This window comes from Oncorhynchus gorbuscha, linkage group LG21, assembly GCF_021184085.1.
Source record: "Oncorhynchus gorbuscha isolate QuinsamMale2020 ecotype Even-year linkage group LG21, OgorEven_v1.0, whole genome shotgun sequence".
Taxonomy (NCBI): Eukaryota; Metazoa; Chordata; class Actinopteri; order Salmoniformes; family Salmonidae; genus Oncorhynchus; species Oncorhynchus gorbuscha.
The window spans coordinates 24,776,858-24,794,162 of NC_060193.1; the positions used below are offsets into that span (position 1 = coordinate 24,776,858).

The following is a 17,305-nucleotide window of genomic DNA, read 5'->3' on the forward strand; positions in this document are numbered from 1 at the left end:
ATAGATGTAGCTTTGGGAAACCTAAGGTAAATGCATACTACTACCGGCAGCATGGTGTCATGTCTACATTACTCATCTCATATGTATATACTGTACTCTATACCATCTACTCCATCTTGCCTATGCCGTTCTGTACCATCACTCATTCCTATATCTGTATGTACATATTCTTTATCCCTTTACACTTGTGTGTACAAGGTAGTCGTTTTTGGAATTGTTAGGTTAGATTACTCGTTGGTTATTACTGCATTACTGGTTATTACTGCATTACCATCTGCTAACCATGTGTATGTGACAAGTACATTTGATTTACAACATTGCACCCAGTAACACAGGTGCAGTGGCTTCAGAGAGTAGTCACACCCCTTGACCTTTTCCACATTTTGTTGTTCGTCTGATTAAATAGAGATTTTGTGTCACTGGCCTACAAACAATACACCATAATGCCACGCAACGTGGAATTACGTTTTTAGACATTTTAACAAACGTATTAAAAATTAAAAGCTGCAATGTCTTGAGTCAATACGTATTCAACCTTTTGTTATGGCCTGAATAACTTCAGGAGTAAAAATGTGCTTAAATCACATGATAAGTTGCATGGACTCACTCTGTGTGCAATAATAGTGTTTAACATGATTTTTTTAATGACTAACTCATCTCTACCCCACACATACAATTATCTGTAAGGTCCCTCAGTTGAGCAGTGAATTTCAAACACAGATTCAACCACAAATATCTGGGATGTTTCCCAATGCCTCGCAAAGAAGAGCATATATTGTTTTTTCTAAAAAAAATGAACAGACATTGAATTACACTTTGGATGGTGTATCAATATACACAGTCACTACAAAGATACAGGTGTCCTTCCTAACTCAGTTGCCGGAGAGGAAGAAACCCACTCAGGGATTTTACCATGAGGCCAATGGTGACTTGAAAACAGTTAGACTTTAATAGCTGTGATAGAAGAAAACTGGGAATGGATCAACAACATTGTATATAATTAGTCCACAATACTAACCTAAATGCCAGTGAAAAGAAGAAAGCCTGTACAGAATAAACATATTCCAAAACATGCATCCTGTTTGCAATAAGACAAAAAACTAATTCTAACATTTGTGGCAAATTATTTTTATATCCGGAATACAAAGCACTATGTTTGGAGCAAATTCAACACATCACTTAGTACCACTCTTCATATTTTCAAGCATGGTGGTGGCTGCATCATGTTATGGGTATGCTTGCCATTGGCAAAGAACATGTGTTCACTTTGCTAGTTTGAGGTAGTGTAGATGGGTGAGGGGGACAAAACGATTTAATAAATGTTGAATTCAGGCTCTAACGCAACAAAATGTGGCATACGTCAAGGGGTGTGAACACTTTCTGAAGGCCCTGCATTTCAATCGTCAGTGTTCGCATGGAGGGGTAGACTTCAAGGATACGCCACTACAGTCACGCAGTGCCGATTTTTCAATTGCTCACAATGATGCTTGAATAACACAGTCTTACCAGGACAATGAGAGAGGAAGCAGGAGGGACGAGACGGCAAAGAAAAGAGGCACATGAAAGGAGGGTTCCGGGTGAGTTTCTTTCAAACACATTTCCCTTTATTGGCATGGTGAGGCTGATGAGAATTGCACATAAAAACTAAATTCACAAGAAAGTCATACAATAGGTAGAACCACAAAGGCATCGGTAAGGACTCGGCAGAAGGCAACGTGGATAGGACACAAACAGGTAACAACCCAAAGCAATACCCCCGCCCCCTCCCACCCCCCCCCTCTGCCCAACACACACACACACACACACACACCTGCCTATAAACACACACATGCTCACACACACACACACGCTCACACCATTGTCCTTCCAAAAGAAACATGATCACCCAACAAACGTTTAAGCAGTGGCAAATTCCTCAGTAGTTCACATTGTTAAAAAGTCTGACACAGTTGACATTTTGAGGACCATAAGGTGTTATAATATATTACTACTCTAGGCGATTTACAAAGCAGATTTTTTTTTATTTTATTACAATGATTAAAGCCACATCTATCAAATGGGACGCGACACCATTACCCAAGCGCTGTACATAAAATAAAAAATATGTTGAAATACAGGTGGACGGGGAGATTTCCCCACCACTGATTTTGCCTCTGCATCAAGGAAATTAGCTCGTTTTCATCTACACAAGTCAAACTTCATGAAAGGTGGCCTGTGATCAGCAAAGCTTTCATACAAAAGAGTTCTACCTCTTGCAATGTAGGCTGGTTTTTCTTGTTACTTAGCTCGCACTATAAACAGGATATTCATTGCACCAGAAAGCACAAGGTTACCTTTAATGTCACGTTGAAGGTGCTGTGGTATCTGGACTGTGTGGCAGCAGCGCCTAATAGAAAATGGTGCGGCTCCATGCAGTATTGAGTAGTTTCTCTAGGCTTATAAGATGTCATTCAAGTAGTGCCATTTAGAAAGGAGAGCCTGATATTCAAAGTACTATGCGCTGTATCGGCTGTCATCATTTAATAGCCATGCGCGACACAGACAAATGTTTTGATGCTAGGATGCTTGTTGTTGAACACTACAGTTTTAACAGTGTGTTTTCCATGGTATTAGTTTACATTTGTACAGTTGCCACAATGTTCTACACAAACACACAGACCTGAACGTACACTAAATGGGCAAACACGAGTGTTGAGCAAAACATTCTGTAAGTGTTCTCTATTGGGTGATAAGGGTCATGTGACCATGCTAAGACACTGGAATGGAATCCCTGTATGTTGCCAGCGATTGGGTAATGGGTCAGGGTCCAAAACCACACAACAATATGAGCTAAAATACAACTTTGAAAAATAATTTATTGCTTTTTTATATACTTTTTCTTTCATTTATATTATTATTATTTTTGTAATTATTGTGAATAATGTCAATATTATTATTATCATCATATATATATATATATATATATATATATATATATATAGTTTGTACATCAAATACAATATTTTTTTAAATTCAGGAAAGAAAATTGTAAACTTTTGTTTGGCATTCACATAATCAAGCGTGTGGAGCAACGAAACAGATTTTTACAGTGTGGTACAACAAAAATACCTGGAAAATCATTTTATTGCTTCATGTTCTACGGTGTATAAAGGAAAATAATGTGGTAGACATTTTGTCATGGCTGCAAACCACTGTTGTGGAGACAGAAATCACTTGGACAATGAGCAGCATATCTCATGATGGGCCACTGTCGAGGAGATTATAATTGATTTTTTATTGTTTCTGAAAGGCATAGAATGTAATATTCCCACATTATTGTACACCTTACCCACTGATTGTAAGTGAAATAACAAAAATCAAATAAAAATATAAATAGCAAAAATGTGTGAGGTACACCATGTGAGATGGAGAGGATAAATATTTTTGATTCAAATATTAAAATAAATAGATAAATATGCACGGTTTATCCTGATTAAACAGATTAAACATTAGTAGTAGTCTTTTCTCACTGAGAGTAAAATTATCAAAACGAGAACCATAAAAAGCATTGAAATCAAAATGAATTGATATATATATATATACTGATTGTTTCAGAAATATTATTAAAAATGGGGTTTGTTTCATTACAATCATGAAAAAACACGTTAAAAATGCATTTTATACTTGTTGTATACGGAAAAACACTGATTGAGAAACTTTATAAACAGATAAAACTATACATGGTTAACTTTTTTCCCCCAACAAAATAATTCTTAAAAGGAAATTTGTTCACATGCTCCATCAAAATGAGCCTCCTACACATTTTTACAATCATGTCATGTCCTCTAAACTTCATGTAGGTGTACAATATGTCTTACATCATTGTAATAACTACAGATCGACATTCTTAATTGAGAAAATGTCTTCATCATTTTAAAAAGGCTGCATTTTACAGTGCATAGCTGTAACAAATAAAGAACTTTGTTTGATATGTACACAAAATAAAAATATTCCTTTTGATAATATCTGTATATACAGGGCTACATTTTTTTTGTCCTGAAAATCTAGACAGCAACGTTATCTTGAGCCTCCGAGATACGCTTCCCTATACTCTCGTTAATAACGTAACACCACATCCCAAACACCAGATTTAAAAAAATAATAATAATCAAGGACAAAAAGAAAAAAAGACTGAACGAGCTGCACATGTTTCACCACTCAAAGCATAGTTGGGTTTTTGTAGTGCTTGGAGAGAAAAAAAATCTCATGAATGTTTTTGTCTTTCACTGACTGTTGTACAGCAGTAAAGCACACACATCTGTGTACAGGGTTATGAGGATTCACTGGCTTTCCAGGTACTGTCGCTTCCCAGCTTCTTCAGCAGCTATGTTCATGTAAACGTTGTTTTTAATATACTTTTTGTTATATATATATATATATATATATATATAGGTCTATATATATATATAGATTCCTCTTTATATACTCTCTTACATAGAGTGTAAAACTTCTCGTAGTCAAAGGACAGAAGCATTAGTGAGGTATCAAGACATCCCTCTTGGTAGACAGCGGCTGCTGGAGCACATGTTACCTTCTCAAGCAGCGCTGGGCCTCTCTCAGCAAGCTGTCAAAATCCATGGAGTCATACTTGCTTTTAGTGGAGGCTGGATCAAAGTCGTCAGAATGGGAATCTGAAACCAGAGATTCATTTTGACATCAGTGTTAAGCAACCTAAGTGGTCTCCTGTAAGTCGCTCCGGATAAGAGCGTCTGCCAAACGACTAAAGTGTATTGTAAATGTCTGGACACAAAATGTCGCTGGACACAAAATACCTGTCTCACAGATCAAGGCAAGTGGCACCTCTACATCAATCTCAAAGAGCCCATCTGCATTTGTTACTTTTCAATAAGTCCCAAAGTCTCTCCTGAAATGAGGTCTTTAGACACAATGTTTACATGATTAAAATGCTCAGGGTGGAAAATAAAGCTTTTCCTGACACCGAGTGAGCAAAAAAAATCCCAAACTGAGCGAGTGGTCGGAGGCATCTATTTTGAATGGTCAGCGCGATAATAAACAAGTGTCTTATCTCTCGTGGCAGACAGCTTCACAAATGGGGCCCCCACACACAGACTGCGGCAAACTTTGAGAGCTTGAGAAATGGGAATGACCATGGCAAGCTGGAGATGCCAGTCGTGATCTAATGCTATGGCCAAGGGGTGGATTGTGTCATGCCGCACACCTTGACGGATGAAAAATACCCATGCACACTATTAGAACTAATGGACAGTGTCTCGGAAAACAACAATAAAAAAAAAATCGAGACGAGCGCGCCGGGCAAGATTGAGAGGAGGGACTGAGGTCGCTACCGCATGACATTATTCAAGTTCCCTCGCTTTGGACACTACGCTTTTCTCTTCTCTTTCTATTCGCCTTCCCTTTTTTCTCCTACTCCCGTCACGGGGCAGTTTGCGATAGCCTGAACTAGTTTTTCTCCCACAAAAAAAGAGAGGAAGCAGAACGAAGGTCTTTCTTTTCATTCCGAGAGACTGATTAGCTGTCTTAGCGCTCCATGTCTTTTCTCAAGGACCTCGGAAATATACAATAATGCCTTCATTCCTTTGAAGAACATGTTATTTTTTCCCTCTGCCATGACCTACTGACCTCCCAGTGGCCCTGCATTACGCTAGTAAAACCAAATGCATGCTTTTCAACCGATCGCTGCCTGCACCCGCATGCCCGACTAGCATCACCACCCTGGATGGTTCCGACCTTGAATATGTGGACATCTATAAGTACCTAGGTGTCTGGCTAGAATGTAAACTCTCCTTCCAGACTCATATCAAACATCTCCAATCGAAAATCAAATCAAAAGTCGGCTTTCTATTCCACAAAAAAGCCTCCTTCACTCACGCCGCCAAGCTTACTCTAGTAAAACTGACTATCCTACCGATCCTCGACTTCGGCGATGTCATCTACAAAATGGCTTCCAACACTCTACTCAGCAAACTGGATGCAGTTTATCACAGTGCCATCCGTTTTGTCACTAAAGCACCTTATACCACCCACCACTGCGACTTGTATGCTCTAGTCGGCTGGCCCTCGCTACATATTCGTCGCCAGACCCACTGGCTCCAGGTCATCTACAAGTCCATGCTAGGTAAAGCTCCGCCTTATCTCAGTTCACTGGTCACGATGGCAACACCCATCCGTAGCACGCGCTCCAGCAGGTGTATCTCACTGATCATCCCTAAAGCCAACACCTCATTTGGCCGCCTTTCGTTCCAGTACTCTGCTGCCTGTGACTGGAACGAATTGCAAAAATCGCTGAAGTTGGAGACTTTTATCTCCCTCACCAACTTCAAACATCAGCTATCTGAGCAGCTAACCGATCGCTGCAGCTGTACATAGTCTATTGGTAAATAGCCCACCCATTTTCACCTACCTCATCCCCATACTGTTTTTTATTTATTTACTTTTCTGTTCTTTTGCACACCAATATCTCTACCTGTACATGACCATCTGATCATTTATCACTCCAGTGTTAATCTGCTAAATTGTAATTATTCGCCTACCTCCTCATGCCTTTTGCACACATTGTATATAGACTCCCCTTTTTTTCTACTGTGTTATTGACTTGTTAATTGTTTACTCCATGTGTAACTCTGTGTTGTCTGTTCACACTGCTATGCTTTATCTTGGCCAGGTCGCAGTTGCAAATGAGAACTTGTTCTCAACTAGCCTACCTGGTTAAATAAAGGTTAAATAAATAAAAATAATTTAAATTAAACATTCCCCATTTCACTCTCTGTCAAGGGATGAATGGCGAGTGGAATATGGGAGCAACTGTACAAGCCCCACTCTGCATCCTAACCTCCATCATCAAATGGAGCAAATGACCTCTTATGGCCACACAGGACAGCATACACCTTGGTGGACTGACTGACAATTTAAACATCGATGCCAAAATGTCTACCCTCTTATTGATACTGGGACAATAGTATAGGTAGAGGATGAGAAAGAGAAGGATGGACCAGCCATTTTCTATTCTTGTTTTCAACATCGCCGTCTGTCGAGGGAGAAGCAGAGATATTTTTTATCAATTGTCATATTCGTCATCCGGCACCAGTTCCATCTGAACATCGAGTCCAGTCTTTCATGCGGATGAGGTTTCTTTTTCGGTGCATGCATGTGTAAGTTGTGTACCTTTTCCTCAGATGAATCGACTAGCTCTACCCATGCTTTTATGTCGATGGCACTTTGTAGGGCTGCCGTCTTAAGAACCCGAGCCTGTGTCTGTCTTTGTCTATAAGTGTCGCACGAGGAAGCGATGGCTGACTATTAGTCAATCAGGCCTCCGCTGTCAGGCTCGTTTCTTCATCCCCCCCTTCCCTCCCGTCAACCCTTCATCCTTCTCTCAGTGGATGACACGCTGCTAGGAACCACAGCGAGGTCTTTCCTCTGTTGAACGCCACAACAGCTGGCAACAGATGGAGGCTCACCCAGGAGGGATGGGCTGATGGGACTTAACCTTGCCCCCCTCCACCCCACTCCCCCCCTCCCTCTCGCCTTCCATCTACCTCTCTTTACCCTCCAAGAGGACCAGAGCATAAACTATACTTCACTGTATATAGGGTATCAAAACAAATCACAGATAAGCTTTTAAAGAATCTTGCGCTCATCTTTCCAATTACTTGCGCATTGACTAAGTAGAACGATATAGGCTTTGAGCAATGGAATGGAAGAAGGCCTCCCGATTCCTCGAGATATACTCCTATATGGGTGGTGGTAAAAGAGCAGTTCTATTCCTGGACTGGTACATAGAACCGTGATGCCTCGAAGGTGAATTGTAAAGCTTGGGGGTGGGGGGGGTAAGGGTAAATATATGCTCTTTCATTTTAAAAGGCGTCACTTGAGCCTATTTCTTTCCCAGCTTCCCCCTCCATCCCTCCCTTTGACAGTCCGCCTGTATTGGCCGTGGCTCCGGGGTTCTCCCGAGCAACAACAAAGCAGAACTTACCCAAGTCTGTATAATTCGATTTGCAGAACTGCTTTTGTCCACCGAAGCACAGCTCGAACTGGGGCTCGTTTGACCGGCGCAAGGTGTGTCCGTTTTCAAGGGCAGCGAAGGCGTCACAAGTGTAGCGGTAGGTGATGAAACCAAAATTGTCCCTGCAGTCGGGAATAAAAAAACGACGTCAGGGCCTCCTCTGTTAGTGGACATCCACACTATTTATTTATACAGTAAAATGTATCTGTAGGGCTCTTTGTAGGCTAGGGACAGATAAGATGAATAAAACATGATCGGAATGCATACAGCTCCATCCCGCCCTGCGTCTCCACTCGACTTTGACATAGAAGTCGATGCAAAGCCCTGAAAGAGATGATGCTTTTCCGTGTTCCACCTAACCCAGACGGTAGGAATGAATGGACACAATGTATCACAATGAATCCTATTACCTCCCTATATAGCCAACACACACGCATGCACGCACGTCACACGCGAACACCGTCCCGGGGCCTTACCCGTCATCTCTCAGGTTCACGGCACACTCTTCGATCTCGCCGAAGACTTCAAAACGCCGCTTTAGCTCGGTTCGCGTGCTGTCGGACCTCAGTCTCCCCACGTACACCACCCGTCTCTCCTCCTGCTCATTAAAGGATAGAAAGAGAGAGAGGGAGAGATATAAAGGAGGAGTACTTCCCTCTCGTTCATCCTGTTTCCTTCCCTTCAGGTTCACTCGGTGGCCGTAATGAACTACTCGGAACACCCGGTGGCGAGCGCTGACGTGAGGCCAGCCTTTTGTTGCTCCCGTCTTGTTTTGTTCCTCCTTGATTGGTTGGAATGTGCTAAATACCTCCTCTTATCCGATAGGACAGAGAGGCTTTAGCGATCGTCTTAGATCTACCTGTTCATTCACTTGTCTTTTCTGTCTTTGTTTCTGGCCCATATTGAACCATATATATTTTTTCAATCCAGTGAAAAATATCAGAAGGAAGCCTTTTCTCTTTCCATAGCTCCTCCTCTTTCCATAGCCCCTCCTCTTTCCATAGCTCCTCCTCTTTCCATAGCTCGTCTGAACATGAGTTAATGAGTTGTTTATGCCATACAGTAGGCTCCAGTTAATATGCCATTTAGAGAAACCTGTACGAAACACCATCAGGAGCAACAGGAGGCCGGGGAGGAGGGTGGGGGGGGGTCACACAATGTTCCTCGAACCACAAAGGACACAAAGGTCACAGCGGCATAATTTTGGACCTAAAGCATGAGGCTGCAATCATGTTTTTGGGAGCAATTTAATTGCGTCTGCTAATCATATAATGCAGAGCCAGCTTTGGGCTACGTTGTATCACTGGTATTATTTACTTATTCACTCATTTACTTGCCATTACTGGGGCAAGTCTATTGGGATCCATTCAAATTTTGAAAGCTACCTCAGGCCACTGGTAACTTATACATGTAAATCAGTTGCCTGGTAATAAAACTTAAAGTTCACCTCCGCAAAGAAGCTAAACTAAGGCTCTGTCCCAAATAGCACCCTGTTCCCTATGTAATGCACTACTTTTGACCAGAGCGCTATGGGCCCTGGTCAAAGGTAGTGCACTATATAGGGAACAGAGTGCCATTTGGGATGCATCCTCAATGGCAAGACATAAGTGTTATTTTTCTCTGGCTCTTCTTCACATACAGTTTGTGGAACTAGTCATTTAATTCCTGACAGCTGATAAATATGCCGGCTTTCCAAGATGGCACCCAAGGTAGAGTCCTGCATCGGGTCTGATGTCCACAGGTCCCTATGTTTGACCAGCAAAAGAAGCTGCCGGGTGGAATGAAAATAGTCTTTCAACCCGCGGGTCGGCTTGCGGTTCAGAACAATTATACTGCAGGTAGGAAACAATCAAGGTTTTTTTTTTACGAACCCATGACCATGTTGTTTGGTGAATGGTAAGGCAGACAGGCTACCCGGCCACACATGCAGCGAATCAGGGAACTGTCCATTATATGTGTGGTGCTGAAACACAAAACCGGTAGATGGATACACAGCCTGCAAAGCATATTTGTTTACGATAGGCTAATTCAGTTGATTGTCAGTTAATAATCCAGGCTGCATCACATCCGGCAGTGATTGGGAGTCCCATATGCCGGCGCACAATTGCCCCAGCTTCGTCCGGGTTTGCCCTGGGTAGGCCGTCATTGTAAAAACAAAATAGTTCTGAACTAACTAACTTAAAAATATATATATAAATCATCTTATAATGTTAATTCAGGCTTTCGTTCATTTAGACCATATCAAGTTTAAACCTGTGTGGCTGTTAAAAGTTTGAGTATAGCATACTAAATAAATCTATTTTTGCAGCCTATATTCGATTCTGGGAATTGTTGATTTAAGTTTCAATTAAACTTTTTGAATATCTAAACAAAATTGAATGCAAAGGTTTTGTTATGTCGGTTATAGACTTTCAGGAAGTAAGATGGCTAATGAAAATGCCCTTTTCTTCAGAACGATTGAGTTGTCAATATGCCGCATCTCATTGTGAAAATAAAATACATTGCTCTTTACTAATGGCATGGTTTTCTTTTATCCAAATGTTGAATAGACACCAGACAAATGAAGTCATCATATTTCTTTTTGAAGTTGATATTTGTCGGGTCACGGATCGGCTCTCAGAACAATTCTATGCCGATGGGTTGGGTTGTGGAGGAAAATGTCATGTTTTGTCTTATATCATCTTGTCATTTTGCTTTTCCTTCTGTTCGTTTCCCCCTGCTGGTCTTATTAGGTTCGTTCCCTTTTTCTATCCCTCTCTCTCCCCCTCCCTCTCTCTCCTCTCTCTATCGTTCCGTTCCTGCTCCCAGCTGTTCCTATTCCCCTAATCATCATTTAGTCTTCCCACACCTGTTCCCGATCCTTTCCCCTGATTAGAGTCCCTATTTATTCCTTTGTGTTCCGTTCCTGTCCCGTCGGTTCCTTGTTTAGTATTCACCATGCTGTGATTGCGTTTCGCCCTGTCCTGTCGTGTTTTTGCTGTGATTGTGTATCGCCCTGTCCTGTCGTGTTTTTGCCTTCATCAGATGCTGCGTGTGAGCAGGTGTCTCTATCAACTACGGCCTGCGCCTACCCGAAGCGACCTGCAGTCTGTGGCCGCTTCTCCAGTTATTCCCCTCTACAGACTAGAGGATTTTTGTTATTCCCTGTTTGGACTTAAATAAACTCTGTTTCTGTTAAGTCGCTTTTGGGTCCTCTTTCACCTGCATGACAGAAGGAACCGACCAAGTAATGGACCCAGCGACTTCAGACGCTCGTTACACTGCCGTCGAGATCCAAGGAGCCATGCTCGGCAGACACGAGCAGGAATTGTCTGCTGCTCGCCATGCCGTGGAGAACCTGGCCGCTCAGGTTTCCGACCTCTCTGGACAGTTCCAGAGTCTACGTCTCGTGCCACCTGTTACTTCCTGGCCTGCCGAGCCTCCAGAACCTAGGGTTAATAACCCACCTTGCTACTCCGGGCAGCCCACTGAGTGCCGCTCCTTTCTCACGCAGTGTGAGATTGTGTTCTCTCTCCAACCCAACACATACTCTAGAGAGAGAGCTCGGGTTGCTTACGTCATTTCACTCCTTACTGGCCGGGCTCGAGAATGGGGCACAGCTATCTGGGAGGCAAGGGCTGATTGCTCTAACAAGTTCCAGAACTTTAAAGAGGAGATGATTCGGGTTTTTGACCGTTCAGTTTTTGGTAGGGAGGCTTCTAGGGCCCTGGCTTCCTTATGCCAAGGTGAACGGTCCATAACGGATTATTCTATTGAGTTTCGCACTCTTGCTGCCTCTAGTGAGTGGAACGAGCCGGCGCTGCTCGCTCGTTTTCTGGAGGGACTCCACGCAGTGGTTAAGGATGAGATTCTCTCCCGGGAGGTTCCTTCAGATGTGGACTCTTTGATTGCTCTCGCCATCCGCATAGAACGACGGGTAGATCTTCGTCACCGGGCTCGTGGAAGAGAGCTCGCATCAACGGTGTTTCCCTGCTCCGCATCGCAACCATCTCCCTCCTCTGGCTTTGAGACTGAGCCCATGCAGCTGGGAGGGATTCGCATCTCGACTAAGGAGAGGGAACGGAGGATCACCAACCGCCTGTGCCTCTATTGCGGAGTTGCTGGACATTTTGTTAATTCATGTCCAGTAAGAGGCCAGAGCCCATCAGTAAGCGGAGGGCTACTGGTGAGCGCTACTACTCTGGTCTCTTCATCTAGATCTTGTACTACTATGTCGGTCCATCTACGCTGGACCGGTTCGGGTGCTACATGCAGTGCCTTGATTGACTCTGGGGCTGAGGGTTGTTTCATGGACGAAGCATGGGTTCGGAAACATAACATTCCTTTCAGACCGTTAGACAAGCCTACGCCCATGTTTGCCTTAGATGGTAGTCATCTTCCCAGTATCAGATTTGAGACACTACCTTTAACCCTCACAGTATCTGGTAACCACAGTGAGACTATTTCTTTTTTGATTTTCCGTTCACCGTTTACACCTGTTGTTTTGGGTCATCCCTGGCTAGTATGTCATAATCCTTCTATTAATTGGTCTAGTAATTCTATCCTATCCTGGAACGTTTCTTGTCATGTGAAGTGTTTAATGTCTGCCATCCCTCCCGTTTCTTCTGTCCCTACTTCCCAGGAGGAACCTGGCGATTTGACAGGAGTGCCGGAGGAATATCATGATCTGCGCACGGTCTTCAGTCGGTCCCGAGCCAACTCCCTTCCTCCTCACCGGTCGTATGATTGTAGTATTGATCTCCTTCCGGGGACCACTCCTCCTCGAGGTAGACTATACTCTCTGTCGGCTCCCGAACGTAAGGCTCTCGAGGATTATTTGTCTGTGTCTCTTGACGCCGGTACCATAGTGCCTTCTTCTTCTCCGGCCGGGGCGGGGTTCTTTTTGTTAAGAAGAAGGACGGTACTCTGCGCCCCTGCGTGGATTATCGAGGGCTGAATGACATAACGGTTAAGAATCGTTATCCGCTTCCCCTTATGTCATCAGCCTTCGAGATTCTGCAGGGAGCCAGGTGCTTTACTAAGTTGGACCTTCGTAACGCTTACCATCTCGTGCGCATCAGAGAGGGGGACGAGTGGAAAACGGCGTTTAACACTCCGTTAGGGCATTTTGAGTACCGGGTTCTGCCGTTCGGTCTCGCCAATGCGCCAGCTGTTTTTCAGGCATTAGTTAATGATGTTCTGAGAGACATGCTGAACATTTTTGTTTTTGTCTATCTTGACGATATCCTGATTTTTTCTCCGTCACTCGAGATTCATGTTCAGCACGTTCGACGTGTTCTACAGCGCCTTTTAGAGAATTGTCTCTACGTAAAGGCTGAGAAGTGCTCTTTTCATGTCTCCTCCGTTACTTTTCTCGGTTCCGTTATTTCCGCTGAAGGCATTCAGATGGATTCCGCTAAGGTCCAAGCTGTCAGTGATTGGCCCGTTCCAAGGTCACGTGTCGAGTTGCAGCGCTTTTTAGGTTTCGCTAATTTCTATCGGCGTTTCATTCGTAATTTCGGTCAAGTTGCTGCCCCTCTCACAGCTCTTACTTCTGTCAAGACGTGTTTTAAGTGGTCCGGTTCCGCCCAGGGAGCTTTTGATCTTCTAAAAGAACGTTTTACGTCCGCTCCTATCCTCGTTACTCCTGACGTCACTAGACAATTCATTGTCGAGGTTGACGCTTCAGAGGTAGGCGTGGGAGCCATTCTATCCCAGCGCTTCCAGTCTGACGATAAGGTTCATCCTTGCGCTTATTTTTCTCATCGCCTGTCGCCATCTGAGCGCAACTATGATGTGGGTAACCGTGAACTGCTCGCCATCCGCTTAGCCCTAGGCGAATGGCGACAGTGGTTGGAGGGGGCGACCGTTCCTTTTGTCGTTTGGACAGACCATAAGAACCTTGAGTACATCCGTTCTGCCAAACGACTTAATGCCCGTCAAGCTCGTTGGGCGTTGTTTTTCGCTCGTTTCGAGTTTGTGATTTCTTACCGTCCGGGTAGCAAGAACACCAAGCCTGATGCCTTATCCCGTCTGTTTAGTTCTTCTGTGGCTTCTACTGATCTCGAGGGGATTCTTCCTTATGGGCGTGTTGTCGGGTTGACAGTCTGGGGAATTGAAAGACAGGTTAAGCAAGCACTCACGCACACTGCGTCGCCGCGCGCTTGTCCTAGTAACCTCCTTTTCGTTCCTGTTTCCACTCGTCTGGCTGTTCTTCAGTGGGCTCACTCTGCCAAGTTAGCTGGTCATCCCGGTGTTCGAGGCACTCTTGCGTCTATTCGCCAGCGCTTTTGGTGGCCGACTCAGGAGCGTGACACGCGCCGTTTCGTGGCTGCGTGTTCAGACTGCGCGCAGAAGAAGTCTGGTAATTTTTTTCTGCTTCTGCCCCTGGTCTTGCTGGGTCTCAGTCTGTTCCCTGCCATCGCATCTCTCCTGTTCTTGTTCCTGCCCTTGCTGTGTCTCAGTCTGTCCCTAGTTCTCATTTTTTTTTTTTAGAGTAGTACCCTAGTTTCCCTTTTTATCGTTTTCGTTACGGTCCTGAGGAGAGGAGTTGGGTTCTTTCTCGGGACGTGCTGGACCGTTTGATCTATGATTTCCTCCGTTGCCGCCAGTGTTCCTCCTCGAGAGCGCCAGGAGGCGCTCGGTGAGTGGGGGGTACTGTCATGTTTTGTCTTATATCATCTTGTCATTTTGCTTTTCCTTCTGTTCGTTTCCCCCTGCTGGTCTTATTAGGTTCGTTCCCTTTTTCTATCCCTCTCTCTCCCCCTCCCTCTCTCTCCTCTCTCTATCGTTCCGTTCCTGCTCCCAGCTGTTCCTATTCCCCTAATCATCATTTAGTCTTCCCACACCTGTTCCCGATCCTTTCCCCTGATTAGAGTCCCTATTTATTCCTTTGTGTTCCGTTCCTGTCCCGTCGGTTCCTTGTTTAGTATTCACCATGCTGTGATTGCGTTTCGCCCTGTCCTGTCGTGTTTTTGCTGTGATTGTGTATCGCCCTGTCCTGTCGTGTTTTTTGCCTTCATCAGATGCTGCGTGTGAGCAGGTGTCTCTATCAACTACGGCCTGCGCCTACCCGAAGCGACCTGCAGTCTGTGGCCGCTTCTCCAGTTATTCCCCTCTACAGACTAGAGGATTTTTGTTATTCCCTGTTTGGACTTAAATAAACTCTGTTTCTGTTAAGTCGCTTTTGGGTCCTCTTTCACCTGCATGACAGAAAATCTGTTCTGATGACGGGTATCGGGTGAAGCTCAGAATTGATGTGGCCGGCGTGGGGCGGGTGCGGCTCAACAAAAACTGCCCTGTGCAGGACGCCACCCCAAGGCTGGCAGTCAGTGTACGTGTGTGTGGCCCTCACATCCGCTTGCCATCCAAACCTCTACTGACAGCTTGGCTTTGCTGCCCATAACCGTCTCGTCTAAAATGTATGCAGGCTAAAGCTGTGCGTGTGTGCATTACTTGACGTGTGCCTTTATCCGTCTCTGTTAGCATGTTCCAAACGAGTGCAATACTAAACAGAGAGAGGGGTTGAGAATTGATATTCATCACACTTTGATTAAATTCAAAACTAGATCACTAGAAAGATTCCTCATTTGAAGTGTACATTGCCTTGGCGGTGAATGTCCCTTTTTATCCCTCCTCCCACTCTTGCCGTTTCTAACATGTGCCCCTGTGGTGTGATTAATTAGAACTGACACCGTTCCCAGATGCCGGAGACTTTTAAAAATACACAACCTGGAGATAAAGAGGAAACGAGTGGAGCCCTGAAACATTCAGTGACTCACTTTGCATGTATTCATTCATTAGAGAGGAACAGTAGGCAGGAGGCACGGCCACGGGCCCACAACTGTCTGCCCTGTCTAGGTAGTGAGACAGCGATGGGTACAGCTGGGAGATATTAATGCCAGGCTGCTGTTAGAAGGATGGATGAGAGAGAGAGAGAGAGAGAGAGAGAGAGAGAGAGAGAGAGAGAGAGAGAGAGAGAGAGAGAGAGAGAGAGAGAGAGAGAGAGAGAGAGAGAGAGAGAGAGAGAGAGAGAGAGAGAGAGAGAGAGAGAGAGAGAGGGAGAGAGAGAGAGGGAGGGAGAGCGAGAGAGTGGTTGGGAGTGTAGAGAAAGGCAGCGAGAGAGAGAGAGAGAGAGAGAGGTGAAGAGAGAGCGAGGGTGGGTGGGTGGGAACGTAAGGAGATAAGCAGAGGGAGAGAGAGAAAGATCAGAAAAGAGAGAATATAAGAAGAATGACAGGGGAACTCACTATTGCTTTTTCACTTTGCCTCTCCCTCTGCTCGGCCCTCTGGGACTCCCTCTTCTGGTAGTCCTGGCGATACTCCTCCCGCTTCAGACGCTCGTGTTGGTATTCCTCGTAGCTGTCGTACCTGCGGAGGGACCAAACGAAAACCATCACTTTCACTGTCCTCCACCGCCCTTCCAACATCCGCCCTTCAATTTGACGCCAGCAGTTATGAAGCGTATCGGCCGAAAAGAAAACACCAACGAGATGGGCTAAATTTCTCAGAGGGGTCGGGAAACAAACAAACACATTAATAAGAAGATGCCTCCTCCCCGCTGTTAAGGTTATGGATCCCACAGGAGGCCCGCGGGAGATGGTGGATAGCGGTAGAGGCATACAGTTGGGAGTTGGGCAGCTGCCACTGTCAGCACTACTTGACGTCATTACTTTCTGCTTAGTTAGGGCTTCGTCTGGGGGGGAAAGAAGTGCAACTTTTCTCTCTCAACTTCCCCGTCAAGATTTGTCCGTGCATTGGAGAGTTGGGAAGAGTTGGGGATTTCCTGGTATCGTTAGGCTCATCAATAGCAAATCATTTTGGAGCGAGGAGTGACTGTCAACATTTTACACTCCCTGTGTTTGTGCATAAGGACATTGTACAGGGGTTCCACAATCCTGCTGGTTTTCAATCAATTCATGTTGTTGGTTAAAAGGCAATGATGAAAACAAGCATTAACTGCAGGCACTGGATCATCAGACCAGAGCTGTTTACCCCTGGTTTATTGTAAGGGAATGTGGTGGACCCTTACCTTGGCCTGCGGCTGAGGGGGGATCTGGACTGAGATCGAGACTGCGAGTGAGGGCTTTTGTGGGTCCTGGATCGGTAAGTGCTGGAGTCCATGTTGTAACGAGGCCTGCAAAAAACGGAATGCACATTAATCATCAAGATATCATCCAGGATATTTAAAAAATGTGTGCATATCTGAAATGCGTATCTCGAAAAACCGATAATGTTGTCTAGACATGCCAGTCACTGTACCTTGGCATCCCTAAATCATAGCCTTTTCTTGCAAGATGA

The 17,305-nt window shown here is 44.7% G+C and overlaps 1 protein-coding gene across 8 annotated transcripts in view; it reads right to left on the bottom strand.

Annotated features, from left to right (window-relative positions):
* Nucleotides 1–3,842: 3,842 nt before the first annotated feature.
* The window catches only part of ppargc1a (peroxisome proliferator-activated receptor gamma, coactivator 1 alpha), a 48,932-nt gene continuing 35,469 nt past the window's right edge, over nt 3,843–17,305 (bottom strand). For 4 of the 8 annotated variants that reach the window (XM_046319086.1, XM_046319082.1, XM_046319084.1 and 1 more), the window contains exons 9-13: nt 17,037–17,141; nt 16,255–16,375; nt 8,503–8,627; nt 7,997–8,148; nt 3,843–4,670 (exon numbers count right to left, since the gene is read on the bottom strand). In XM_046319086.1, coding sequence (XP_046175042.1) covers nt 4,567–4,670; nt 7,997–8,148; nt 8,503–8,627; nt 16,255–16,375; nt 17,037–17,141 — 607 coding nt within the window. In that variant the 3' untranslated portion in view covers nt 3,843–4,566. The remainder of the gene's footprint in view (nt 4,671–7,996; nt 8,149–8,502; nt 8,628–16,254; nt 16,376–17,036; nt 17,142–17,305) is intronic. The other 4 variants (XM_046319087.1, XM_046319085.1, XM_046319081.1 and 1 more) reach the window with 2 other exon arrangements.